This window comes from Euleptes europaea, chromosome 13 (assembly GCF_029931775.1).
Source record: "Euleptes europaea isolate rEulEur1 chromosome 13, rEulEur1.hap1, whole genome shotgun sequence".
NCBI classification, from domain to species: Eukaryota; Metazoa; Chordata; class Lepidosauria; order Squamata; family Sphaerodactylidae; genus Euleptes; species Euleptes europaea.
This window is the reverse complement of record NC_079324.1, coordinates 52,248,056-52,275,490: the sequence shown is the minus strand read 5'-3', so window position 1 is coordinate 52,275,490 and position 27,435 is coordinate 52,248,056. Positions and strand designations below refer to the sequence as shown.

Genomic DNA, 27,435 nt, shown 5'->3' with positions numbered 1-27,435 from the left:
GTGTAATCTTCCGCATGAAGAAACAATGAAATTCTCAGGTGTAGTTTCGCTCAGAGTTGAACTGCATCATGCACTTTGTAGTTGGTAAAGCTAACATATGCGTATGCAGCCTTAAACAACAAAATCCATGACACAGCCTGACTGCGGGCCAAGAGCAAAAAACACACCAAACATTTCCACAGTAAACGTTTGTACCCGTGGACCTGACTGAAGCAATACAATTTTCATCAACCCACTTTCGATTTCACAGTGCAACTTGAGGCTAGCAGAACTACCCATCTTGCTGCAACGTCTACTCTAGGGGGGGATTCAGTGGAAGCCCGAAAGGAGACCCAAAACTGTTCCTTCGTAAAGTGCACCGAGGGAATCCACTCAGCTGCGTATGAACCAGTTTGTAGTTTCGCCTGGGAATCCAATCTGTGCTGTGTTTGGCCTGAGAGTGAACACAGACCAGCATGGTGGAATGACACAAAACCCTCTTGAGTTACTCCTTTCTTACTATTAGCAACACACCATTCTGTGGTACCCAATTCCATCTAAAACAGGGACAGTGAGAGCTGGTTTTTAGTTATCAGCCCTCTCAAGCAGGCCTCTGCTTCCTCCCCCAAGTGCAAAAGAGCCTTGAGTTGCTTAGTAGGAAACACACACACACCCCATCTTGGAATGTTTCTGAGAATCTTTGGAAACCCCCCCTCCAAATCCAACCAGCATTCACCTGAGGATCAACACACCTTTCTGCTTGTCCACTCCAAAGTGGCAGGAAAACGACAGAATCTCCCAGGTGACAGATCTGACCAGAACTGTCTTGTGAACCCTGGGTCCCAAGCCGTTGTTGGCCCAGCATGAACTTGGAGAGGTGGAGGGTAAACGGGGAGTCGAGGGGGCAGGAGGAGGATCGCAGCACCTTGGTTAGGAGTAAACAAGTACGTGCATTTACACAGAGTCCTCAACTTCATTAGCCATAGAAACCGTGACTTCGAAATACCAAGAAGTTCCCTAAACAAGACGGAGAGTACATCTGGGGAGAGAGTGAGAAATGGATGGTCTTTCTTTTTTTAAAAAAAGAAGAGAAATAAAATAGCTGGATGCCTTTGAGGTCGTATTCCGAACGTGGGAAGGGCTTGCGGCGACCTGACCTCTTTTCCCGTCCACCTCTCGGGCGATCCGCTGGCAAAGGGTGCTACTGTTGAATGAGAAAGAGAGGGTGCCGCTCCTGCTCACAAGTCCTTGTGCACGGGGAAAAGTCCTTCCTAGAGCGTCCACAATTCCCGCTGACCTGCTGGTGGTGGCGAGGCGGATTCCCTTTGTCCTCCCAGCCTGCCTCCTCTCACTGGTCTTGCATCTGCTGCTGCATTTTCTGCAGCATCTCCTGCATCCTCCGCAACTGCAACAAGACAAGAGGTCAGCAGTGAGGCAACTTGGGCCTGGCAAATAGCGATAGCAGCAGTATCCGCTAATGGCTGAGCAGGGTCAGAAATGCGCTGAACAATTCCTGGATTGACAAAGGGAGCTTTGGTCATTTACGCACGGTCACTTTAACCTCCTTTATTCCCCGTTTCAGCCAGGATCAAAGTAACCCGGGTTGGGGGAGACTATATGCATTGGCTGGAATTTACACACTGCTTTGTGATTGGATGAGAGAGAAGCCAATCTTTTGTGCTTCCCCTGTTTGGCTATCAGCATGCTGCCTTGAAAAGGGGTTTGGAAAAGGGTGGGGCAAAGCTCAACCAGAGAAAGGTGTGCGCTCGCTCAGTGACTCCGGAATGAGCCAGGATGAACGGTTTAATTCGGGCCAGAAGGGTAATGGGAAAAGCCGGGTTCATTTTGCGTTGAAATAGGGTTGAGCCGACAAGGAATGAGGTAACGTGCATACAGAAAAATTTGATCCTGGCTGAAACAGGGAATAAAGGAGGTTAAAGCGACCATGCATGAATGGCCTCTGACTCTCGATAGCGCATATCCCCCTCCAAAAAAAAAAAATCTTGTTGATCTCTAAGGTGCTACTGGACTTAAACCTAGTTAGTCTACTGCAAACCAACATGGCTACCCTCTGAAACAATTTCTGAATTGGTACCCCTCTGTCAAGGATATGTTTATTTGGAAATTTATACCTCACTTTTCTCCCCCACAGGGACCCAAAGTGGCTTACAATGTTGTCTTCCCCGCCTCCATTATGTCCTCACAGTAACTACCCTGTGAGGTAAGTCAGACTGAGCAAAAATGAGTGGCCCAAGGACACCCACCCAGCCTCCCAGGCAGAGTGGGGATTCGAACCTGGGCCTCCCAGATCTGTTTGACACTCTAGCCAATACACCACGCTGGCTCCCCCTCCCCTCCACCCAAGGAGCTCCAGATGTCTTATTTGGTTCCCTCCCCTGGTTATGAGGCAAGTTAAGCAGGGAGAGAGAATATGTCTGGCTTAGGATGAGCTTCCTGGTTGAGTGAGGATTTGAACCCAGGTCTCTCCATTCCGTGTCTGATGTACATGGGTTCTCTCCTCTTCCAGTTTCTCCTCACAACAGCCCTATGAAATATGTTAGGCTGAGAGGGACATAGACTGTGGCTCAAGATCACCCTATGAGCTCCATGGCTGAGTGAGGACCTGAACCCGGGACTGTCCTAGTCCAACATTCTAGCCACTACACCACACTGTCTCTTCATTTACTGTGGCTAACTTGTACCTGTGAAATTTGGGAAATCTGTTTCTTTCCCCTGTTTAATTTCTGCCAAATGCTTTTGAAAGCACGGCTGCAGCTGGATTAGATGAACCCCCTTGGTGTGATCCTGTTTTCCTCCCTTTGTTCCAAGGAGCGGCTGGATTGGGGTGGCACAAAACTGTATTCAGTAAGAGGGCCAATGAACTTGGGCCAAATGGCTGATGTCTCAACAGGCCCAAAGCCAAAACGGCTTACCTCTTCGTCCTTCATTTTGATCAACTTCTCTGTTTCCGCATCTGGCGTAGGTAGAGGCAGAATCGGAATGGGGCTCTCTATCCTGTTGTCCTGAGTCAGCTTGCTACAAGGATGACGAAAAGAAGGGTGGGGAACTTTAGGCCAATCTGGACCGTATCAAGGATCATGCTCAATAAGGAGGAGGGCAGAGACATGCACACACAATGCTGCCAGACAGCCATGAAAGCGGAATGGACACCCTGTCCCTGACCATCCTTACAGGATCCCGGGAACTTATCATAGAATCATAGAGTTGGAAGGGACCACCAGGGTCGTCTAGTCCAACCCCCTGCACAATGCAGGAAATTCCAAACTACCTCCCCCACACACACCCCAGTGACCCCTACTCCTTGCCCAGAAGATGGCCAAGGTGCCCTCCCTCTCATGGACTGCCTAAGGTCATAGAATCAGCATTGCTGACAGATGGCCATCTAGCCTCCAGGGAAGGAGAGCTCACCACCTCCCAAGGAAGCCTGTTCCACTGAGGAACCACTCGAACTGTGAGAAAGGTTTTCCTAATGTTTAGACGGAAACTCTTTTGATTGACGACACCACACGTTTTAGCAGTTCTTGAGGTTTGCTTAAGGCTCCTCTGAGGCTCTGCTCCTGAGCCTGCCTTAGCATTCTCCCTTTTTCCTCGAAAGCCTGTGCTGTACCTAGAAACATGCAATTGTGGTCTCAGATATCTCAGTGACTGGAATAACATCTCAGGTCGAGTGTCCATTTAGCATCAGTGGGTAAAATGCTAGATTTCATAGGCAGAGTCTCACAGAAAGTCCAAGGCATGTGATACGGAACCACCCCCCCTCCTCCGGGCTGCTTTCTGGTGCATGTTAATTAAATATTGTTAGTGGAATTGGGAACTTTGAAGGCATACTTGCGGGGCTGGCCCTAGATCAGACAGCACCCCCAGAGTGGAAGCATCCTCTGCACACATACGCCCCCTCCAATTATTCCACGTATGAATGTTGTTTTTTAAAAAACTGCATTTTGGTTCCTTTTATTATACGGGTATGTGCTTTGTCAATGCAATTTATCTCTACGGCAAGGCAAATTTGTATGCGAGGATCGTAAATCTGCATTTAGGCATGCCTCGAATAAGCAAATAAAAACAAATATGTTTCTTCTACACTTATAGACTCTAGGAATTGTAGGAATAGCACAAACTGACTAAAATCAAGAAGTGGATCTGTGTACCGTCAACAGATAAGAAATAGGATTTCACTAAGTATAAGCCTTAGAACAGGGGTGTCAAACATAAGGCCCGGGGGGCAGATCTGGCCCCTTGAGAGCTCTTTTCCGGCCCACAGGCCAGCTACCAACCCACACCGCTCCTGATATGGGGTGGCAAGCCTCTGCTGCTGGCTCACCAGCTGGGGCAGCCCCCTCCGCTGCTGAGGGGTCAATTATCAAAGACTGTTAAATAAAAGAAAATACTGTAAGGGTGTTACTGTTAATGAGCATGTTTGTATTGTAAGTAAAAAATAAAGTAAAAATAATATCATTAATTGGCTTTACCTGTGTCTTCTATCAAGTTTGTATCTCCAGTCCCTGGCATAAATTTTATGGTACATGTGGCCCGACCAAGTAACACTGATGTCATATGCAGCCCTCGTAACAAATGAGTTTGACACCCCTGCCTTAGAATGTTAGCTCTAATTCTTTCATTAATACTGTTTGTTCAGCAAGCAGACAGCTGAGAGTAGGCAGACACAACCAGAGCCCAGCAGCCTCCAAATCTGGCTCCCTAGGCAGTCGTCTCGGTTGCCTGGCTTTATAGGTGGGACGGACCCCCTTTTCCTATATGAACCTGCCCATTCATTAAGATCAAGACAGCCATGGCTCGCCTAGCCCCCACCCAACTGTTGCTATACTGCCAGGAGGTAGTACACCTTTCTCACACTCCTTTTAGACCTGTTGGTGCCAGAGTTTCTAAAAGGAGTGAGACGGGGTCACCACAAAGATTCAGGGGCCTCCTGGCCCAGAGCAAGGAGTGTCCAGAGACAGGAGCCAAGGGCAATTGTCTTCTCCTTGGCCTCTTCTGCTGCCTCCAGGAACATCTCCCATGGAGAAATGCAAGATTGACCCAGGATCTCATGTGAGGCGTGGGCTTTTGACTAGGCCGCGGGGGTCTCAGCAAGTGCCCAGTTGCATGGACCATCTTCGCCAGCCCTACTGCAGGGGATTCTCTGGCTTGTTCTAGGATTGACCCAAAAAGTATGCAGTGAGGCCTTATGGTTGCCCTCTTTGAATTCAGGGCAAGATCTGCACTCCCTGTGGCTACCAGTTTTGGGCAACTTATCATTCAGGGAAGCGTCTAAGCTATTAACTTATCTCATGAAGAAGCACCAAATAAGCTTCCCCCACACCTGTGGGTGTTCTTGAAACAGTTTGGAAATTGCTGCTCTTGATATATCCAGATTGGGGCAGTGTCCTCTGGAGAACATTAGCACCACTTCACCAGTAGGTGACACTCTTACAATTAATTACACTTCTTTTTTTAAAGTCCCTCTTTTGACTTTGGCCATTTATGAAGGGCCGTTTCCCCGCAGTCACCCCCAACAACTTCTCTGGTGCTTCGTTTTGATTATGCATGCCTTTTCCAACCATCAGGGGCCGCCTCGCTCTCCCCACGTGCTTTGTCTGCATTTTTGGGATTCTCGCTAAAACAGCATCCGGAAAACACGAACAAAACGCGTGGAAACGCGCGAGGAGAGCGAAACGACCTCTGACGAACGGGAAAGGCGTGCATAGTCAAAAGAAAGCGCCGGGGCAGTCCGCGGGGTGACCGCGAGGGAAACAACCCATGCATAAATGGCCTTTGTATGTGTTAATTTTTTATAGGGTTAAAGGTTCATGGTTTAGTTTCAAAACATAAAACAACATGCAACAGGAAACCACTAGATGGCGCCATTCAAATCCAAATATCGTAAGCACCATGAATGTGAACGCATCAAGAAAATGTGTTTAAAAAAAGATGGGATCCATTCAACACTGAAGATCATTCTTCCGACTAGCTATCTCGTACATTTTTTATCATGCCCTTCCTTCAAGAAGGTCAGGGTAGGGTACACAGTTCTCCTTTCTTCATTGTATCCACACAACAACCTTGTGAGGTAGGTTAGGCTGAAGGAGAACAACTGGCTCACGGTGAGCATCTTAGCAGAGGGGAGATGGAAGCCCGCCTCTCTCAGATCCTAGTCCAGCATTCTGATCGTTACCCCAGACTATCACAACTGTGCCGATTTCCTGACTGTCTCTATCTCACTTAAGAAGACAGGAAAACTGGAAATGCTGGCACCAAATGTGGATAGCGGATACCTTGACTTTTATTCGACAGCCTGCCCATTCTCATAATTGGTAGTGTTTTTTTAATTAAATGCATCAAAAAGAAAAAAATGTTCAGACAAAACTTAAATTAAATCTGAAAGAAATCACATGGGCCAAAAGTTTTAACTTGTTAAAAAATAAAACAATCAGAAGTAAAAAACCAAAAAGCTTTGGGCAGAGCTGAGACAAATGTTTGCTGGCAGGCATTTTCAAATGAAAGGGGCTGGGGGGGGGGGATTGAAACACCCTTCCTTTTCACATGTTTTTACTTGTATGCACAGTCAGAGGTACCTTTCATTGCCATTTATCAAGGGTTGTTAGGGTTTGAACCTGGAGAGTTATACATACAAAGCTCATACCCCTAGACTTGTGTCTGGAGTATCTACAGACCACCTGTCCCTATATGAATGTCCCAGATTTTTTGCTCCAGAAGCCCCACCTTCAGGGTTTAGGTGGATTATGACCTTCTCAGGGCCTTCTCAGTGGTGGCATCCCAGTTACGGAATATCCTTCTCAGGGACATTTTGCCTGCTGCCTTCCTTGATATCTTTCAGGCACCCCAGTGAAGATTACATGGTCTCCTTTATTTCCTTGTGTTTTAAAACAACTTTGTTGGTTACTGTTGCTGCTGTTTCGTTATGATTTTGTTAGTGATTTAATTTTGTTTTATTTATTTTCTGTTAGTCGCCTCGGAAGTTTTTAAATGGAAAGGTGGGGTATAAATACTTGTTTAAATAAGTAAATAAATACTCTACCATTGATCTACTTCTCCAGGTCTAGAAAAAGAAGATATAAAAAAGATTTCAGAAGAAGCTTGCGGAAGCACAGTAGAAGCAGAAAAAAAAACAGTCTTCAGATGAAATCATAACACTGGGGGTGGGGGAAAGCTAGGGTGGTTCCTGTGTATATTTTCATCATTCGTTGACTGTATAGCACCAAACAATGAATAAGCTATCATAGATCCAACACCAGAGACAAAACGTCCGCATCACCCAATGTCAAAGCAAACACAGTACTTTTCAACGCAGGGGTGGATTTTAATACTACATTGACACTTGCCAAGTTTTTCCCCCAGTCAATTAAGATTAAAAAATACTAATATATATTTTTCTTTCTTTATTTTTCTTTAATTCTGGGAGCTAGCATGGTGTAGTGGTTAAGAGCGGTGGATTGGAGCGGTGGACTCTGATCTGGAGAACCGGGTTTGATTCCCCACTCCTCCACATGAGCGGCGGAGGCTAATCTGGTGAACTAGATTTGTTTTCCCACTCCTACACACAAAGCCAGCTGGGTGACGCTGGACTAGTCACAGCTCTGTTAGAGCTCTCTCAGCCTCACCTACCTCACAAGGTGTCTGTTGTGGGGAGGGGAAGGGAAGGAGACTGTAAGCTGGTTTGGGTCTCCCTTAAGTGGTAGAGAAAGTCGGCATATAAAAACCAACTCTTCTTCTTCATCATCTTAGTGTGACACTGTTCAGGGCCAAATTGGCCATTATCATTATTAAATTGGCCTGTATCATTAAAGTAAGTAAGTACTTTTCTATGAAGACAGTTCAATGAATGCAAGCTACAGTCAAAATCTCTGCTGAATTCGATCCCGACGGAGGACGGTTTCAGGTAGCCAGCTAAAGGCTGACTCAGCCTGCCATCCTCCCGAGTAATAAGAGTGCCCAGCTTGCTAGGAGTAAACTGTAGATGACTGGGGAAGGCAATGGTAACCACCCCATAAACATAGTCTGCCTAGTAAACGTCAGGATGTGACGTCACCCCGTTGGGTCAGTAATGACCCGGTGCTTGCACAGGGGAGTACCTTTACCTTTTAGTCAAAGGCTGAGTAATTGAAGGCTACTTTTCATATGCATGTATGTTGTTAGATTTCTATACCACATTTATTCAGCACTTGAATTACTGGCAGATAAACCTGAGAAAGGACTCCACTGAAAAACACCATGTTTGAGAGTACACCAGATGATACAGAAGTTCTATCAGGGTCTCAGAAATGCAAAGGCTCATTGACACATGTGTGATTTTTGCAGTCACGGGACAAACATGCACGTGTGAACCAACCCTCAGAGACACGAATAGCACACTGAAAGCTCCTTCATTCTTCCTGTTAAGCTATTTTTGTACACTGCTTTCTATTCTGATTTATAACAGTATGACTTTTTCTAGGAAAGTGAATTTAAAAAGAATAAACAAACTGGGCAAGTGACTGAGAACAGCGACACAAGTCATTCATGAAATGCGCATCAGGAAGACCCAGTTTCACCCTCCATACCCATTCTCCCTCTTACGTTGTTGGCAGCTAGATCCCCTTTAAACCTGGGCCAGATCTCCATTAAAGGGTTTTGTAATCCTGAACTCAAAAAAAACTGCTCAGCACGCTTTTCAGAAGGAACTTCCAGCATAATATTCACTTATGGGTTTGTGCGTGCACGTCCTTTAGGTGAGGGGCTTCAGCATCGGGACTCACCTGGTCATCTGCTGTATGCACTGCGCCCTGTAGTTCTCATAGTGGACGTCGCAAGTCACATCCTTCAAATCATGCATGTGCGTCCGGATCAACATGTTCCGCAGCTTCACGAAGTCACAGTGTGCTTGGTTTTCCACTGCGATAAACAGCAAGCAGACAACATATGCTGTGAGCGTCGAGGCCAGAGCCGGGATTGCAACCCGGGTGTTCCCAGCAGTCTATCTAATACACAACACTGTTGCAAACACAGAGCCAACCTTCACGTACCCACAAAAACATCACAACACAATTGAACATGCTGGTTCAGCTGAGATGGCATTGTTGAACATCTGCAGCGTTCAAAACCAACCTGCACACTTTGACTCCTGCAACTTCCTCCTTTCTGATTTTCCACTGTCACACCTCAGTCTCTTCACTTCTAACCAGCATTTTTATTTCTTTTTTGCTGTCCAGCTGTGGCCAGCTTACGGCGACCCCATAGGGCTTTCCAGGTGTTCAGAGGTGGGGTGCCACTGCCTGCCTCTGCATAGCAAACGCAGACTTTCTTGGAGGACTCCCATCCAAGTACAACCCAGGGCTGACCCTGCTTAGCATCCCAAGCCTGATAAGATCGGGCATGCCTGAGCTATCTGGGTCAGGGCAACCAGTATCTGGTGCCATGATATTCATCTCTCTTTTGTGTACGCTCCATGGTAGGTTGCCTCTGAACCAGGAGATGCCACTTCTCCGTCAGGGTGTCAAAGGTGCGCTCCTCCATGAATCCAGCCGGTTTTCAAAACATACCTTCCACGATGCCCCAGGGATAGAGCCGCCCTCGTACTCTCTGGCCCTTGGCTTCCACCACTGTATTACTGCCAATGACTGCAAAGGGAGCGCTCTCCTAGAACGAGAGGAGCCGGGATTCAGACCATGTTGGGAAATTTTACAGCCAAGGTCAAGGATAGACAGAAACAACCCAGCAGTGTGATCACACAAGGAAACAGACAGAATTCCTGTCTATGGCACAGATGGGGGAAAGGTAGAATTGAGAAAGCAGCGCATGGCCCCTCTCTCCGTCCTGAGCACCTCTCAGAAAACAGGCCCTGCAAAGCTAACTTCAGCATTCACCTTCAGCAGCCCCTTCCCTCGAGTTTATCTGTGCTTGGATTGCTATAATGAAACTCTGGACAATCACCACTCGTAACTACCACTGCAATGTGAAGTAATACAGGTTGAGTATCCCTCATCTGGGCTGCTTGGGGCCAGAAGTAGTCCGTATTTCGGATCTTTCCATATACTGGGATATTTTGGGATTTTTGCAAATACATACTGAGATATCTTGGGGATGGGACCCAAATTCATTTCTGTTTTATATACACTTCAGACACATAGCCTGAATGTAATTGTAAACAATATTTTAAATAATTTTGTGTACACTGAACCATCAGAAAGCGAAGGTGTAACTATCTCACCAGAATACCTGCATCAGCTGTTAAACAAGAGCGACAACAAACAAACTAACAACAGCAGGCTTTCAGTCTCCACCTACACATGAACACATGAAGCCGCCTCATAGTGAATCAGACCCTTGGTCCATCAAAGTCAGGATTGTCTACTCAAACCGGTAGTGGCTCCCCAGGGTCTCAGGTAGAGGCCTTTCACATTACCTACTTGCCCTGTCCCTTTAACTGGAGATGCCGGGGATTGAACCTGAGACCTTCTGCATGCCAAGCAGATGCTCTACTACTGAGTCACAGCCCCTCCCCATGATGCAGTGTAGACTGTGTTTTATTTTTTTAGGTGAGAGGGAACACTAAAAGCAGGCAGCAGGGATCTGCCTGTGTGCCAGCTCGAAGGGTCCGATTTTCGGATCAGTCTGGATATGTGATGTCCAGATAAGGGATACCCTACCTGCAATGAGAAGAGCATCTTGGAGTATGGGGGGCATAGCTCAGAGGGAGGGCACCCAGCACAGTTCAATATAAGATAACTTCCCATGCTCACTGTCAGGCAGCCTCCACTAGCCCCTACACATCTGACACGGAGGTGTCATTTAGGGTTGGCACCAAGGTTCTGCAAGAGAGGGCATCTTCAGAGACCATTCAGCTTAGGGCCCATCACCAGGCAAAGAAGCCTGGTCCATCTACTCTCACTAGGTATGAGAGACTGCCCCGCAGGTCCCTGCAATGTATCTGGGCAATATCTCATTTCATGCTGGGACAGACGTCTGGAGGAAGCAGAGCCTGATTCTCTGATGCCCCTTTCAGCCTTATACATGCCAACAGGGCTGAAAAGAATGTGAAAGTCCTCTTCTGCTTCCTCCTCCAGGAAAGGTGGGCATATATGTACCGCTTTATTGCAGTGGTCAGGAACCGAACTTGCAATATCTCCGAGGTCTGCTTGTACATGCACAGTCCTTAGTAGGGTGGCCACTAGGTGGCAGCTGGTCCTCTAAAAATTGCAGCTGCCCCTGATTTCGGCTGTTACCGCACTAGGTATTCCCAGCAATGTATCAAGAGTTTGGAAATGTTATAAAAAATTCTGCTCGCACTTTCTGTTTATTCCCACCAATGTATTAAGAGTTTGAAACTGTTATAAAAAATACTGTTCACACTTTGTTTGGCCCCTTTAGCTGTGAAGACGTCTTCCAACCATTTTTTAGCCGTGGTATCCAAAAACCCTTTTAAAGCGATGTTTTTTATAACATTTTCAAACTCTTAATACATCGCTGGGAATACCTAGTGCGGTAACAGCCTTCATTAGCCAAGGCTGCAATTGCCGAGCACTTCTATGAAACAGTTACATGTTAGTTCTCCATACATGCAACTGGAAACAATGGAAAGTAAGCAAAGCCTGTTCTTTCTGTTATTAAAATAATATTGAAGGAGGAGGAGGAGGAGGAGGAGTTGGTTTTTATATGCCGACTTTCTCTACCACTTAAGGGACAATCAAACCAGCTTACAATCACCTTCCCTTCCCCTCCCCTCCCCACAATAGACACCCTGTGAGGTAGGTGGGAATGAGAGAGTTCTAAGAGAGCTGTGACTAGCCCAAGGTCACCCAGCTGGCTTCATGTGGAGGAATGAAGAAACCAACCCCGTTCACCAGATTAGAGTCCACCGCTCACGTGGAGGAGTGGGGAATCACACCCGGTTCTCCAGATTAGAGTCCACTTATAGGCAGATTTACCACCAGCCCCCAATCCCACCGCGTTACCACTAACTATTACCACTAACCATTTCCCTTCTGCTTCTAGGAATGTAACGGCAAAACTGTTATGGCAAATCTTCACTCCCACCTTCAGCTCCCTGTCTTGTTGCTTGAATTCATCATCTTCATCCGAGTCGCACTCCGGAAACTGGTAAACTTTGATTCCAAACTTGTCGATCTCTTCCCGGATCTGCATTTAGACATGTAGAAAGTCAGTAAGAATGGAAACAGCACATTAGACCACCAAATCCAGTCGATGGTGCAAAAACAAAACACTTTCAAGGGGTCCATTGGAACCAATACTTGAGTACTTATATTGAGAACGTATACCGAGAGACAGGATATGAATATTTTCAGTAAATTAAATAACCACCACTCTGGATTAGATGGCCCAGTTCCTATCAGGAGCCAGGGGACCCTTCCTGGCCGTAAAGATACAGGATCATTTAAAAAAAAAACCTCAGTAGCCTTTCTGTGGGCAAAGAGCCTGGTGAAGGCCTCCCTTGATCTCGGGTTCACTCTGGGCCGAATTATGATACTACTACAAAATACCAAGAGGGTCCCATCCTGATCAGGCCTGTGCGGGGGTGGGGTTAGGAAATCTTAAGAACATAAGCAAAGCCCTGCTGGATCAGACCAAGGCCCATCAAGTCCAGCAGTCTGTTCCCACAGTGGCCAACCCGGTTCCTCTAGGAAGCCCACAAACAAGATGACTGCAGCAGCACCATCCTGCCTGTGTTCCACAGCACCCAACATAATGGGCATGCTCCTCTGATCCTGGAGAGAAGAGGTACACATCATGACTAGTATTCATTTTGACTAGTAGCCATGGATAGCCCTCTCCTCCATGATCATGTCCACTCTCCTCTTAAAGCCTTCCAAGTTGGCTTCCAATCTTGTTTCCTCTCCCTGCACCTTTTCAAGTGCTGAAACAGCCCCTCCCCATGGCTGATTTGGTACTTGATAAGGCATGGGGGGCAGACAAGACGGCATTTTTTTTAAATGGTCAAATTTTTCTACAAAATGGCGGCAGCCACGGGTCAAACCCATGGCGGCGGCAGCAACGTGTCGTTTGGCTCTCTGAACATCGTGCTGCACATATGAAGGATTCCAGGCAGATCCCCAAACCGGGAAGCCTGAAAGCCCCACCACCAGCACCTCCTTCCAGGACTCCCAAGCTGAAAATCAGCACTGCTCACCCGCTCTTTTAGCTTCTTGATCTCCGAAGGGATTAGGCAGTCAGCTTTGGCAATGAGGGGCACGATGTTGACTTTCTCGTGGAGAGCCTTCATGAACTCCACGTCCACCGGCCTCAGCCTGCAACAAAGAGAAGCGAGGTAAGCTATCTCAACTTTTCAAACAAAGGGAGCTTCCACTTTTACATCCGTGGGTAAAGCCAGATCCAGGTTTTGGGAGGGGGGTCCTTTGGCAAGGTACCCTTCCTTACCCATCCCCACTTTGTATGCCATTACCTCAGGCATGCACATGAACACAGACCCTCCCAGAAGAAGGAGCACAGCATGAATCTTACATACTCCATTAAGCTCCATGAGCAAAAAAGAGGAAGAGTTGGTTTTTATATGCTGATTTTCTCTGCCACTTAAGGGAGAATCAAACTGGCTTACACTTTCCTTCCCTTCCTCTCCCCACAACAAACACCTTTGTGAGGTAGGTGGGGATGAGAGAACTGTGACTAGCCCACGGTCACCCAGCAGGCTTCATGTGGAGGAGTGAGGAAACCAACCCGGTTCACCAGATTAGAGTCTGCCACTCACGTGCAAGAGTGGGGAATTAAAGCCGGTTCTCCAGATTAGAGTCCACCTCTCTTAACCACTACACCATGCTGGCTCTCTCCCTGCTGTCCTCCCTCTGGATCCCTCTCCCTTCATGAAACGGCAAACTGCCCCAGAGGTCCCTGCAGAGGTAATCTTCCATTACTGAAGGAAGCAGATGGACTGAGCATCTCCAGTCAGTGGTAGACCCACCGTTGGAGGCAGGCCTCAGCAGATGCCTCACCATGCTAACCCTCAGTGCCGACATGGAAATCAATCCCTTTTTATCCCTCCCTTCCTCCAATGAGCTGAGGATGGCGCATGCGGCTGATCCCCTCTGCATTTTATCTTCACGACGACCCAGAAGGTAGGTAAGGCTGACAGAGCAACTGGGCCAAGGTCAGCCAGTAAGCCTCTGGGTAGAATGGAGGTTTGGAACCCGGGTCTCCCAGGCCTGGGTCCGATCACAGCATTGTGCTTGCCTATCACAAAGGCCACTGGGAAAGATGGTCCGCTTTCCCCCTTGCACTCCTGGCTGCATGCTAGGGTGCTTCACCCAAAGAGAAAGAACCTGCCGCTGCCGACACATGCCCTGATCCAAAAGTATTAGCCTCGGTGCTTGCATGTGCTGTTCCCTTGCCAGTGGTGCTGTTCACTGCTAGCTTTTCCTTGCAGCTGTTTCCATTCTGGACCTTGTTCTTTCTTCAAGAAGGTAAATATAACTTCCCCCTTGTCACCACCCCCTCAAACCTTTGCTTTCTTAGCTCTGTATGTTTTGGAAATTTTGTGTGTGTGTGTGTGTGTTTTACCCTATTTGATTACTTGTAATAAAAACCTTAAGATTCATAAAAGCCTCCTCTTTATTAGGTATTTTCCATTGGTTTGCTCAACTGGCGCATAACTGGTTAAAAAGATCCCCTCGCCAGCCTCTTGCATAGCTTTATCTAGTCTCCAGCTAATTTCCCCCAACAAAGGAGACCCTCTGTGCTTGGCGTAACAATTCAGCGGCCCTCCTTTACTCATAGAATCATAGAGTTGGAAGGAACCTCCAGAGTCATCTAGTCCAACCCCCTGCACGATGCAGGCAATTCACAACTACCTCCCCTCCACACCTCAAGCGACCCCTAAAGTATCCATAGCAGCCCAAGCTTGTGCCCGGAACGAAATGCCTCACCCGTGGCCGAACGGAGAGATGAAGTACAGGCAACAGTGGACCCGGTTGTCCTGGATGTTTTTCCGATTGAGGCCGCTTTCATCACGGAAGTACTGTTCAAACTGCTGGTCGACGTAATCTGTGATAGGCTTCCAACTGGGTTCAAACACGCACACGGAAAAGGTCAGGGCTGTCCCCGACTACTGGCCGTGCTGGTTAGAGGCAGCGTTCAGATTCAGTATTTCTGACAAAGAGTTCACACGAACACATGAAGCTGCCTTACCCTGGGTTGGTCTACCAAGGACGGTAATGTCTACTCTGACTGGCAGCAGCTCTCTAGAGTCTCGGGTTGAGATCTTTCGCCGAACCAGAAAAAAAGGAAAAATGATGCAAGAGGACAACTTTATTGTCATGAAAAGCCCCTACGAGTTTCGCTGTATAAGCTTCATCAGGGGGGTCAGAGTTCCTTTTTGCTGAACCTTTCAGAACTCTGATCCCCCTGACGAAGCTTATACAGCGAAACACATTGGGGCTTTTCATGACAATAAAGCTGTCACCTTTCACCTTGCATCTCCCCCCCCCTTTTTTTGGTTTGCTGGCACGTTCCTTGGCGCAGAGTGGTAAGCTGCAGTACTGCAGTCCAAGCTCTGCTCACGACCAGAGTTCGATCCCAATGGAAGTCATTTCAGGTAGCCGGCTCAAGGTTGACTCAGCCTTCCATCCTTCCGAGGTCAGTCAAATGAGTACCCAGCTTGCTGGGGGTAAAGGGAAGATGACTGGGGAAGGCACTGGCAAACCACCCCATAAACAAAAAAGTCTGCCTAGGAAACGTCGGGATGTGACGTCACCCCATGGGTCAGGAATGACCCAGTGCTTGCTTGCACAGGGGACCTTTACCTTTACCTTTATGCTTGGCGTATCCCTATTTTTCTTTCTCTTCTGAGATCTTTCACATCGCCAACTACCAGAGTCTTAGCTGGAGATGCCAGAGACTGAGCCTGGGACCTTCTGCGTGCTCTGCCAATGAGCTACAGTCCCCTTCCTTACACAATGACAGAACTACAACTTCCTAGATTCGGGGGCAGGGGACAAGACAGTTCAACGATTTTCAGATTAAATTTACAGGCCAGTTGGATAAAAAGGAGGATGACTACCCAAAGGGAAACTGGATGACAGAAGGCTACACTGCTCTGCAACTCCATCTCCCCCACTTCTTACCATCTAGCAACAGCAGAAACATCGGGGTGGGTACTCACCACTCAGTGTTGTTAACAGCATCTCCAAAACCTGGAGTGTCGACTATCGTTAGCTTCAGCTTCACCCCCTTCTCTTCAATGTCCACCGTGTGTTTCACAATCTCTACCGTCTGACTGATTCTTTCTTGATATACAAACATTAAATAAAAGAAGGTAATGCAAGTTAGTATCAGGAATGTCTTTCTTCCCTGGTGGAAAGCGCTGTCAAGTCACAGCAGACTTATGGGAACCCAGTAGGATTTCCAAGGCAAAAGACATTCAGAGGTGATTTGCCATTGCCTGCCTCTGAGTTGGGCTGAGAGAGTTCGGAGAGAACCAGGACTGGCCCAAGGTCACCCAGCAGGCTTCATGTGGAGGAGTGGGGAATTGAGGCTTGCGTCTCTCAATCAAGGGCACATATAGGAAAGGAAGCATTTCCTTTTCTTTTAACCTTTTATCCCTTAGAAGCTCCTTGATCCATTGATCTTGAGCAGCATATATCTAGTGTTTGAGGGATATAAGGACTGAAACAAATCTTGCCACTGACAATGTAGCCTTGGAATCCCTATCGCTTAGTAGAAAAGGCATTATGTCAGACACAGAGGCATTAGATTTGTACGTTAAAAAGGGTGAAATATAATGTGATCGAAGTTCCTCGTAAAAGCGGCATTCCAAAATGGAATGAGCTAGTGAATCGATAGAGCCAGAAGAGCAAGGACAGGTCCTGTCTGAATATGGTATATTCAAAATTCTGCCCTGCATAACCATAGAGGGGTTAGCATTCAATCTAGCTAAACAAAAAGCTCTAGAAAGACGAGTTGTCAAATAATATGTATAAGCAGGCAAACCATGTGGTGGTGGGAGGAAGCATTTAAGCAATGGCAATGGGAGAACAGGAAGTGCAACGTTACAGAGGCACTTCCAGTTGCAAAGGCTAAGAGCTGCCATGACAGTTTTGGCACCTCAGTAGCTATTTTTCCCATGGAAGCACTGCTCGTCCAGCTGGACTAGCAGCGGTGAGGTCAGGGAAGCCAGCTGTAAAAGACAGTCCATTCGGTCCCCATCATAAAAAGCTCCGCTTAATCCCCGCTCTGGATACAACATACCCTCCGCGTTGAGAAGCTTCCGGTCTTTGTAGAGGTCTGTCAGGAACAAGCTGTTCACCAGTGTAGATTTGCCCAGACCCGACTCTCCTAAAAAACAAATCCAAGTACTGAATTAGGAGAACATCTTGGACACCGTTTCTGAGGCTGAATTCCAAGACAATGTTTTGTTACTTTTTGGGTACCGGGGGCAGGAGTTGGATTATCTTTCACAAGCAGGAAACGTTCTTGTTTAGGATATTGTGTCCTTGGTCGGATGTAGTATCTCAGCTCCACCCAGCCTAGTTTTATCTGGCTTTGTCCCCATTCTTGAGGCTCACCAAAACGCCATTATGTTGGAAGAGGAGAACTCACGTGCACGGTGTCCTTGATGGGGCCTCCATCTGAACCAGGGCATCCCAAGCCCACATTCAGACAATCACAATAAATGGTGGTTTCACCAAACCACAGTTAGTGGTGATGTGTCGATACAGATAACACACATCCTGGACTGTCAGCTGGCATCAAAAATGGAATTTCAAACTACGGGTTGCAGCAGGTTTCTTAACCATCATCTGTGATTTGCTGTGACATCTGAATTCACAAACCACAGGTTGTCAAATGCAATGCTGTTCCTTGCGGTTACCTGGACACAGAGCAGGCAGCTCAGGGAAGGTGCCCTCTCTTTTGGGAGACTGCACCTGGAGTACTGTGTGCAGTTCTGGAGGCCTCACTTCAAAAAGGATGTGGACAGAATCAAGCGGGTATAGAGGAGAGTGACGAGGATGATCAAGGGTCTGGAGACCAAGCCCTACGAGGAGAGGCTGAGGGAGATGGGAATGTGTAGTCTGGAGAAGAGAAGGTTGAGGTGGGACATGATTGCTTTATTTAAGTATTTGAAGGGCTGTCACTTAGAGGAGGGCAGGGAGCTGTTCCTGTTGGCAGCAGAGGACAGGAAGCACAATAATGGGTTAAAATTGCAGGAGGAAAGGTACCGGCTGGATATTAGAAAAAAATATTTACAGTAAGAGTTGTTTGACAGTGGAATCAGCTACCTAGGGAGGTGTTGAGCTCCCCCTCACTGGCAGTCTTTAAGCAGAGGCTGGACAAGCACTTGTCAGGGATGCTCTAGGCTGATCCTGCATTAAGCAGGGGGTTGGACTAGATAGCCTGTAGGGCCCCTTCCAACTCTATTATTCTATTGTGAAAAATGATTCACAAATGATTCACAAATGATTCACAAATGATTCACAAATGATTCACAAATGATTCAAATTGATTCTATGATTCTATGACAAGGAACAGACCCCTCAGCATTTACACACAAACTTGGTTTCGTTAGTTACAAATGGTAAACGAACCACAGTTTTTGCACAAAGTGCAGCTGAAACAAGCCACAGTTTACTGTGATGTCTGAATGACAGTTTCCCAAGCCTCAGCCCAACAGCCAGAAGTCCCTCCCCTGCCCAAACCCCGCCCTCCTCAGGTTCCACCCCAAAAACCTCCCGCCAGTGGCAAAGAGGGACCTGGCAACCCTACCCTTGCCACTGAGGAAATACATCCATCCAAAGCAAAATTTCCATCCTAGGAAATCCAGCTCCAAGCCTTGCATGGATGAAATTAAGACCTAAATCCTGGACTGCAAATTGTGCTGGTCATAGGCAGCCACAAATTGTGGGGAAACCCAACTGACAATAAATAAACTACAAAGGCTGGGGTTGGAAGAGATATGTGTAGGAGTGGTCCATGTGCCATTCATAAAAGAACAGAAAACAAAATAAAAAAACCCACAGAGAAAGACTTCAAATTATTATTATTATCCAGATGGCTCCATGGCCCCTACAACACTTTGCAACTACCACGTCAAGGGAGACAGAAATCATAGCAGCTTCAAGTCCTGGAGAGCCAGATGGCAGGAAAACACAAACCCTGACTGGATCATACAACTGCCATCTTTCACAGGGGGACAGAATGTTTTCCGCAGATGGATAGTCTCACGCCACATTTCGCTTTTTCAGTGAGAGATTTTAAGGGTCAAACTAGATCGGTTCTGCATTCAGATATTTTTGCTTTGTAAACAGCACATTCGGCTTGGAACCACTGGCAGGAGGAGATCCCATTTGCCCCACTGACGAGCAGAGATACATGCAACACAAAAAAAAGACACGTAGGGCAAGTTTTGTGGAGCCATTTCTGATAAGGGGGAAAGGGGTGACGTCACATCCCGATGTTTACTAGGCAGACTGTGTTTACGGGGAGGTTTGCCATCGCCTTCCCCAGTCGTCTACACAACAGCCAGCCAGACCCAACAGCATCTTAACTAGGGCAGGTAGCAAAGCCCAAGAGGGCTTCCACTGAGGTGCCTGAAAATCCTCACCTGCCACCATGAGAGTGAAATCAAAGCCCTTCTTCACGGATTTCCGGTGCACCTGGTTGGGCAGCGTAGCAAACCCCACATACTGCTTTTCATGGTCCTGCAAGAAGAAGACAAGCAGTGGTTGGTCACAGAGAACAAGGGATCATCTTGAATAGTTTTGGAGCAAGCAAAAGCAGCAGAACCAAGGAGTTCAAGGAATTGGCAGAGGGCCCCAATGGAGCTTGGTGGGTGCTTGGGATAGGGTTGCCCACCTCCAGGTACTAGCTGGAGATCTCCTGCTATTACAACTGATCTCCAGCCACTAAAGATCAGTTCCCCTGGAGAAAATGACTGCTTTGAGGAAGAAGAAGAGTTGGTTTTTATATGCCGACTTTCTCACCCACTTAAGGGAGACTCAAACCGGCTTACAATCACCTTCCCCTCCCCACAACAGACACCCTGTGAGGTAGGTGGGGCTGAGAGAGCTCTAACAGAGCTGTGACTAGCCCAAGGTCACCCAGCTGGCTTCATGTGTAGGAGCGGGGAAACAAATCCAGTTCACCAGATCAGCCTCTGCCGCTCATGTGGAGGAGTGGGGACTCAAACCCGGTTCTCCAGATCAGAGTCCACCGCTCCAAACCACAGCACTTAACCACTACACCATACCAGCTTTGGCCACTGGACATTGGCATTGAAGTCCCTCCCCTTCCCAAACTCCGCCCTCCTCAGGCTCCACCCCCAAAACCTCCTGCCGGTGGCGAAGAAGCACCTGGCAACCCTAGCTTGGGAACACTTGTCAATTATAAGTTCAGGAGAAAGTGAAACTTAAGAAGGGAGGGGGAAGCTGATGGCTGCTAAATTGCTTGGCATCTCCCCAGGAAGAATATTATGTTATCTGACGGATGGATGAGCTGAAGAGGGCCTTGGTAATAGATGCTGGCTATACTGCTAAGGTTAAAAAAAGAGAGAGATTTATTGGTCCCAATTATCTCTCTCCGCAGCATTTTGATGGGGACTTATGGCTGATTAATGAGAAATGAAGTGCTTCTTTAATCAGCTATTTCAAAGGAGACCCAAGTTTAACGAAGTCCAAGAGTGAAACAGATGAGTCTAAGTCCAAGTTAATACGATGGAAATTGTCTCCCATGGTGGTTCTCTGAGAATAGGGATGGCAGAAAGCGTTGGCCTTCCTAACACAAAGACATTTGCTGTGTCTAACAGTACAATGGCTTGCCCCTGAGTCTGGGACAAAAGCCACACACCGGGTCTATCCCCCCCAGGCATGGAGAAAAATACGGTCATGTAAATAGGGTTGACAACCACCAGGGAGTAGCTGGAGATCTCCTGCTGTTACAACTGATCGCCAGTCGACAGAGATCAGTTCACCGGGAGAAAAAGGCCGCTTTGGCAATTGGGCTCTATGGCATTGAAGTCCCTCCCCTCCCCAAACCCCGCCCTCCTCAGGCTCCACCCCCAAAATCTTCCGCGGGTAGCAAAGAGGGACCTGGCAACCCTACATGTAGATTCGCTTAAAGAAAAGGAGAAGGGAGAACACAAACAAAAGATAAGCGGTCTTCAAAATGGATAGGATATTGAGAGTAGCTGAGTGACAGGTATTGTTGCCGGCTGTTGGCAAAATAGCTGGCATAGCCTTGCTAAAGCCTATAGGGCATTTTTTTGACTTTTTTATTTTCAGTGCTGCCTAACTGCCCCCCCCCTTCAGTAAGGTTGCCAGCTCTGGGTTGGGAAATACCTGGAGATTTTTGGGGTGGAGACTGAACAGGGCGGGATTTGGGGAGGGACTTCAATGCCATAGAGTCCAATTGCCAAAGTGGCCATTTTCTCCAGGGGGAACTGATGTCTATTGGCTGGAGATCAGTTGTAATAGCAGGAGATCTCCAGCAACTACCTGGAGATACTCTCCATTTTTCTGCTATCCAAGAGAGTGCCAAATGTTGATGGTGAAAGGGACCCCAAAGTCCCGTTTACACGCAAACTCTCCAATTACGCTGGACAGGACGATACCAAACTACAAGAAAGGGACAAGTAAAATGTTCAGATCTGCAGGACTGGACCAAAGACGACTCACAGCCCAGGCCAGAGAGCGCTTCAGAGTCCCCACAACCTTCACAAGGCGGAGAAGGGTAAGCGTGCAAACTCAAAGGCGCCATTCCCCATAGTGTTTACACTGGCTCCAAAATCAGGCCGGCCACTTCCTGTTGCCCTCAGGGGGACTGGAGATTCATGGTCCTGCTCATGCCAGGGGAATTCTGGCTCCGCACTGCAAACACCCTGTGAATGCACCATTCATCGCTCACGATAACTCAAGAGGGCCTGTTGGCAGCTCTCCGCTCCCCTGACACAGAGGCGTCTTTCTCCCCGGCCAACTCCGTCAACGCTTTAAGAACCGTTTCAAAAAGAAAAACCCCAGCTTGGGATATCTTCTAAGCTTGGACCCATCCAGGTGCCTTCATCCATCACTTCTCTCTCTCTCCTCGATTCCAAAGTGGCGTAGAGGGTGCAGACGCAGGGCCTTGGCAAGGAGCTGCCCTTGAGATCCTACGCCTCACCGTCTCCATCGGCCGCCAAGAGGAAATGGCATTTCATCGCGTTCTGGAGCACAAAGAGCATGGCCTTGAAAGGCTGCCTTTTGCTCACGCACACAGCCAGGGTGCCTTGATTCGCAGATGATTCCGCACAGCCAAGGGTAGCTGTGTAGGCCACCTACACCAAATCAATATTTTCAGCCATTTGGATACACCCATCCTTCTGGCTCTTCTGGTAAATGTGCCAGCAGCAGTTCCTAATAAGACACAAGCTGTGGCAGGCATCCACTTTAACTGCAGCTCTTGTCTAGTGACAAATCCTGCCCCTACCCTGGTTTTTACTGATAAGGCCACCATGGGAAGAACAGAAAGCTACCAGCTGAGAATCCGCCCTTCAAGGAATATCTTCTTCTTCTTCTTTTTAATTCCATGATGTTGGACAGGATTTATAGAATTGTATCTCTTGAATTGTCCTGGCCTGGATGGCCCAGGCTAGCCCGATCTCATCAGATCTCAGAAGTTAAGCAGGGTTGACCCTGGTTAGCACCTGCATGGGAGGCCACCAAGGAATACCAAGAAGAAGAGTTGGTTTTTATATGCCGACTTTCTCTACCACTTAAGGGAGAATCAAACCAGCTTACAATCGCCTTCCCTTCCCCTCCCCACAACAGACACCCTGTGAGGTAGGTGGGGCTGAGAGAGCATGACTAGCCCAAGGTCACCCAGCTGGCTTCGTGTGTAGGAGTGGGGAAACAAATCCAGTTCACCAGATCACCCTCCGCAGCTCATGTGGAGGAGTGGGGAATCAAAGCTGGTTCTCCGAATCAGAGTCCACCGCTCCAAACCACTGCTCTAAACCACTACACCACACTGGCTCTCCAAGGTCATTATGCAGGGGCAGTCAATGGCAAACCACCTCTGTTCATCTCTTGCCTTGAAAGACCTACCGGGTTGCCATAAGTAGGCTGCACTTTATACACACACCCCTCTTGAATTGCTGTAGTCAGGGGGTCTAACAGTGTATCTAAGACAGTCTTATAAAATTATGGAGGGAGTCCACCTATGCCAGGGGATTTGTTAGGTTAAATTTTTGTTATTATTGTTACTGTTTTAATTTCCTCAAGAACCATTTTAAAATCAAACATTCATTGTCATTTTTATGCCATTTGGCTTGGTTTGGGAACCAATTTTTGGCTGAAAAGCAGGATTAATAATAGTAAATAGGGTTGCCAGGTCCCTCTTCGCCACCAGCGGGAGGTTTTTGGGGCACAGCCTGAGGAGGGTGGGGTTTGGGGAGGGGAGGGACTTCGATGCCATAGAGTCCAACTGCCAAAGCGGCCATTTTCTCCAGGTGAACTGATCTCTATCGGCTGGAGATCAGTTGAATTAGCAGGAGATCTCCTGCTACTACCTGGCAGTTGGCAACCCTAATGGTAAATAAATAAGATTTTGAACCTATAAAGATCAGCAGAACTGGAGAACTCTGCTTTGACTATGGATTATGGGGGACATAGAGTGTTTACTGATGGAGGTTATTTCCATTTGAAATCACTGCGGTATCTGTGTGTTATATTTCTGTTTGTAGGGGTTTTTTTTGTCAAAGACACTGACCTATCTCGAAACATTTTACGATGGTTTTGACAGTATTAATGGGGACATTGGTCCTTTTGTTGCCCGTTTTTGCCCTTTTTGAGAGTTGGATTTGCAGCCTAGTTGGGAGTTTATTGGGGGGGGGGTTATTTTATGATGTTCTGATGTGATCATTTTAAGTTAAATAAATAAGTACCTGGAAGCATAGATTGGCATCAGGAAACGTTTTACTGTTTACTCTGGAAAAGAATGTGCTTGTGTTCCCTGGCACATGAATTTATATGCTTTCTGATATCTCAGAAATGTTTTCTGTCATCTAACTCGCTAGAATGTTAAAACCAATGGTCAGTGAACCTTTTCTCAGATACGGAACGTCTTTTTGTTACAAGGTCAGTAATCCCCATGGCACTCAAGGGCAACGCCATCACTGCTACTGAGACGGTACCCTTAAACGTTGCAAATGCTAGAGATTATGCACACGTAAATACCCCACTGGGACACTGATTTCTCTCGTTCTCACAGAAATGTGTGTAAAACCCAGGATTCATTCCAGGTTTCGGGGCCCTCAGCAAGATGCTGCCCAGCCCCTTCACACACACCCTTGACACACACACACAGCCATGACCCTAGGATTGCCAGGTCCCTCTTTGCCACTGGCAAGAGGTTTTTGGGGCGGAGCCTGAGATGGGCGGGGTTTGGGGAGGGGACGGACTTCAATGCCAGAGAGTCCAATTGCCAAAGCAGCCATTTTCTCCAGGTGAATTGATCTCTATCGACAGGAGATCAGTTGTAACAGCAGGGGATCTCCTGCTAGTACCTGGAGGTTGGCAACCCTACATGACCCCAAGAGAGAGAGAACAAGGAAGACAGCTGCTCTTAAGTCAACTGTGTTTCATGCACACTTGTTCAGGCTGATTCAGAGAAAGCCTAGTTCTTGCAGAGATGCTCAGTGCCACTTTCAAGGGGCAGGAGGAGAGGTTGCAAATGCTCCTGCCACACAATAGGAGGCCCTCCTATGGCCTGATAAAAACTTGCATTAAAGACTGGTGGATCAGATGACAATCCTAAATACAATAATAGGTAGTCAATTCTTGGCACAGATTTGATTATGCGCTTTGAATCCGTGGTGGTTACAGAACTGAATTGGTGTTATTTTCATCAAAGATGCCCTCCCCCCATGATCTGCCAAAGGTCATAGAATCAGCATTGCTGACAGATGGCCATTTATTCCTTTCTCCCCCAACACACGTCTATTAGACTAAAGGCTGTCTTACAGTGGCAGAAATAGTTGCTTTTAACATAAAGTGGAGTGCTTAGTATTATATAATATGAGCACAATCCAGCCCAATAGAAGCAATAGAAGAAGAAGAAGAGTTGGTTTTTATACCCCCCCTTTTTTCTAACTTATTAAGGAGTTACAAAGTGGCTTACAATTGACTTCGCTTCCCCTCCCCACAACAGACACCCTGTGAGGTAGGTGAGGCTCAGAGAGCTCTAAGAGAGCTGTGACTAGCCCAAGGTCACCCAGCTGGCTTCATGTGGAGGAGTGGGGAAACAAACCCGGCTCACCAGATTAGCCTTTGCCGCTCATGTGGAGGAGCGGGGAATCAAACCCAGTTCTCCAGATTAGAGTCCACTGCTCCAAACCACCGCTCTTAACCATTGCACCACGCTGGAGTAATGCTGCACAGGACTGCACCTTAAACTACTCTTCAGGATGTTCAGATCTTGCCCAGCCACAAACCCACTGGACAAGGGTTGCCAACTATGGCTTGGGAAATTCCTGAAGATTTGGGAATTGAAGTCCCTCCCCTCTCCAAACCCCACCCTCCTCAGGCTCTGCCCCAAAAACCTCCCGCCAGTGGCGAAGAGGGACCTGGCAACCCTACTGAAGGGGGTATTGCAGTGGCAATGGATAGGTGCCACCCCTAAACCTCATCTTCATCACACGAACTCATTAGGAAGCCTGAGGGCAACCAAATGCTCTCAGCCCCACTTCTTGCCACTCATCTGTACCGTGGTAGACAAATACTATCCTGCCTTGTTAGGATTACCTATGTCACGTTCGTTGGACGCTGAAAACGAGGCATATAAATGTGAAGTATTAACATTAATATCTTAGGAAGGGTGGACTGCAGGGTTCATCTCTTGCTGTGATACCGCCAATCAGTGCTTGAATTAATGAGGATGAGAGGGCCTTCACCCCCACCCACGGTAACTCATTCAGCTCTTCCTTTCTTCCCAAACCTTCAGAAAACGGGTGACGACAGAACAAAACGCCCCCCACTCAATGCACCACACAGATCCCGGCCGCCTGCCATCTGTCTTAACCATCCGTCAGCTCTGGTCCCTGCTCCAACACAACAGCCAGCCAGACCCAACAGCATCTTAAAGCAAAGCTGGGGCCCGAACGCAGGAACGCCATTGTAGATAGATTTCACGCCCGATTCCATGCCCGAGGCATAAAAAGGAGAGAGAGATCAAATGCATCTCACTTCCCCGTTTTGCACTCCTCTCTAGGAGGACATAAATGCTATATTTAAATCATATGGAACAACACGAATAAATCCACCCACAAGAGCAGGGGAGGAGACGGCAACCGTATCGGAGACACACAACCGCAGCCCCCCCCCCACTCCCCAAAACACACACTCACCATTCGCACATGTCCTGCCATAAGCCACACAATGCAGGCAGACATGAAACAGGTCACCGGTCAGGATTCTCTCCCTCCCACCCAGACAGGCAGGAAATGAGGGGTGGGACGACCTCCAGAATCCCCCCCCCCCGGCGTGGCAGACGAAAGAGACCCCTGTCCAAAACCTAACCCCCTGGCAGGCCCACCCCGAGCACATTCATCAAATGTGTGCTTACCCCACCCCCACGTCCCTGTGAACCCACCCCAATCGGAGCCAGCAGGGAAACCACTGCAAGGAACCAGGACACAGGAAGACACCACGGGTTTCACGGCTCGCCTTTTTATCCACCATCCCCGCCTCTCTGGCTCCACCGCTGCTGCTTCTCCCAGCCCAGCCCTTGGCCCTTTCGCCCTTTTCCCCCTTACCGGCTTCCTCCTGTTGCTCTGCCCACCAGGAATCTCTTGCCTGGCTAAATGCTTCTGCTCGGGCACCATTCTCGGGCACTCCCCTCCACCCCTCCGCCCGCTCTCCGGCTCGGCTAGGGCTATAAATATACCTTCAGCTTCACCGAGTGGCTTCTCTGGAGCTGAGTCCTGGGAGAAAGCAGCCGCTCGACTAATCGTTCCTGAATAATGATTGAATCCATAATAACCAACGGCAGGCAGGGCCGGCGGTCACCACCGGCCCAAAAAAGAGAAAGCCCGGCCCATGCCTTCCCTTCCCAGCCTCCAGTCGATCTATCAGGCGGCCGCCACCCCCGCCCACACAGGAGGGGGAGAGCGCTTTGGGCCCTTCGGCAAGGCAAAGAGCGCCTGCAGCAGCCAGCTGGCGAGAATTTCCTGTGCTTCTCTTGCTGCCTTCCTCGCCGAGGGTGGAGCAGGCGGAAAATAATGGTTGCAAAGGCAACTGCAGCTGAAGAGATGTTTCCACACGTGACGTCCCTTTTCTTACCCGTCCTTGTGGGGGGTGGGTTAGGTTTGGACTGACCTGGGCTTAAATCCTGAGCGACTCCAGGCCGCAGTCCTGTTTGCTTCCATCACATTTTTTTTTTTAAAAATCCCAGATTTCCTCTAAAAAGCTCGGGCTGGCTTATGGGTTTCTTCTCTCCTCCATTTTATCG

At 48.0% G+C, this 27,435-nt stretch overlaps 1 protein-coding gene across 2 annotated transcripts; it reads right to left on the bottom strand.

Moving 5' to 3' along the window:
* Window positions 1-1,200: 1,200 nt before the first annotated feature.
* On the bottom strand, window positions 1,201-27,003 carry SEPTIN5 (septin 5). 2 transcript variants are annotated; one of them, XM_056859291.1, is made up of 12 exons: window positions 26,872-27,003; window positions 19,562-19,658; window positions 17,209-17,295; window positions 16,124-16,247; window positions 14,889-15,023; window positions 13,142-13,259; window positions 12,031-12,132; window positions 9,537-9,633; window positions 8,754-8,889; window positions 7,037-7,057; window positions 2,913-3,015; window positions 1,201-1,384 (listed from the first exon to the last, which is right to left on the bottom strand). In XM_056859291.1, the coding sequence occupies exons 1-12, from the start codon at window positions 26,959-26,961 to the stop codon at window positions 1,328-1,330; spliced, it is 1,167 nt and encodes a 388-aa protein (XP_056715269.1). In that variant the 5' UTR covers window positions 26,962-27,003; the 3' UTR covers window positions 1,201-1,327. The 2 variants fall into 2 exon arrangements, with proteins under 2 accessions (XP_056715269.1, XP_056715271.1); XM_056859293.1 differs by lacking the exon at window positions 7,037-7,057.
* Between the last annotated feature and the right edge of the window lie 432 nt (window positions 27,004-27,435).

Excerpts from the sequence above, each read along its gene's own strand:
- SEPTIN5 (XM_056859291.1), bottom strand. The coding sequence starts at position 26,961 with ATGGATTCAATCATTATTCAGGAACGATTAGTCGAGCGGCTGCTTTCT. Across the intron at positions 19,659-26,871 it reads GCCACTCGGTGAAGCTGAAG|GACCATGAAAAGCAGTATGT; the intron begins GTATATTTATAG and ends TTCTTCTTGCAG. Across the intron at positions 17,296-19,561 it reads TTTCACTCTCATGGTGGCAG|GAGAGTCGGGTCTGGGCAAA; the intron begins GTGAGGATTTTC and ends TTTGTTTTTTAG.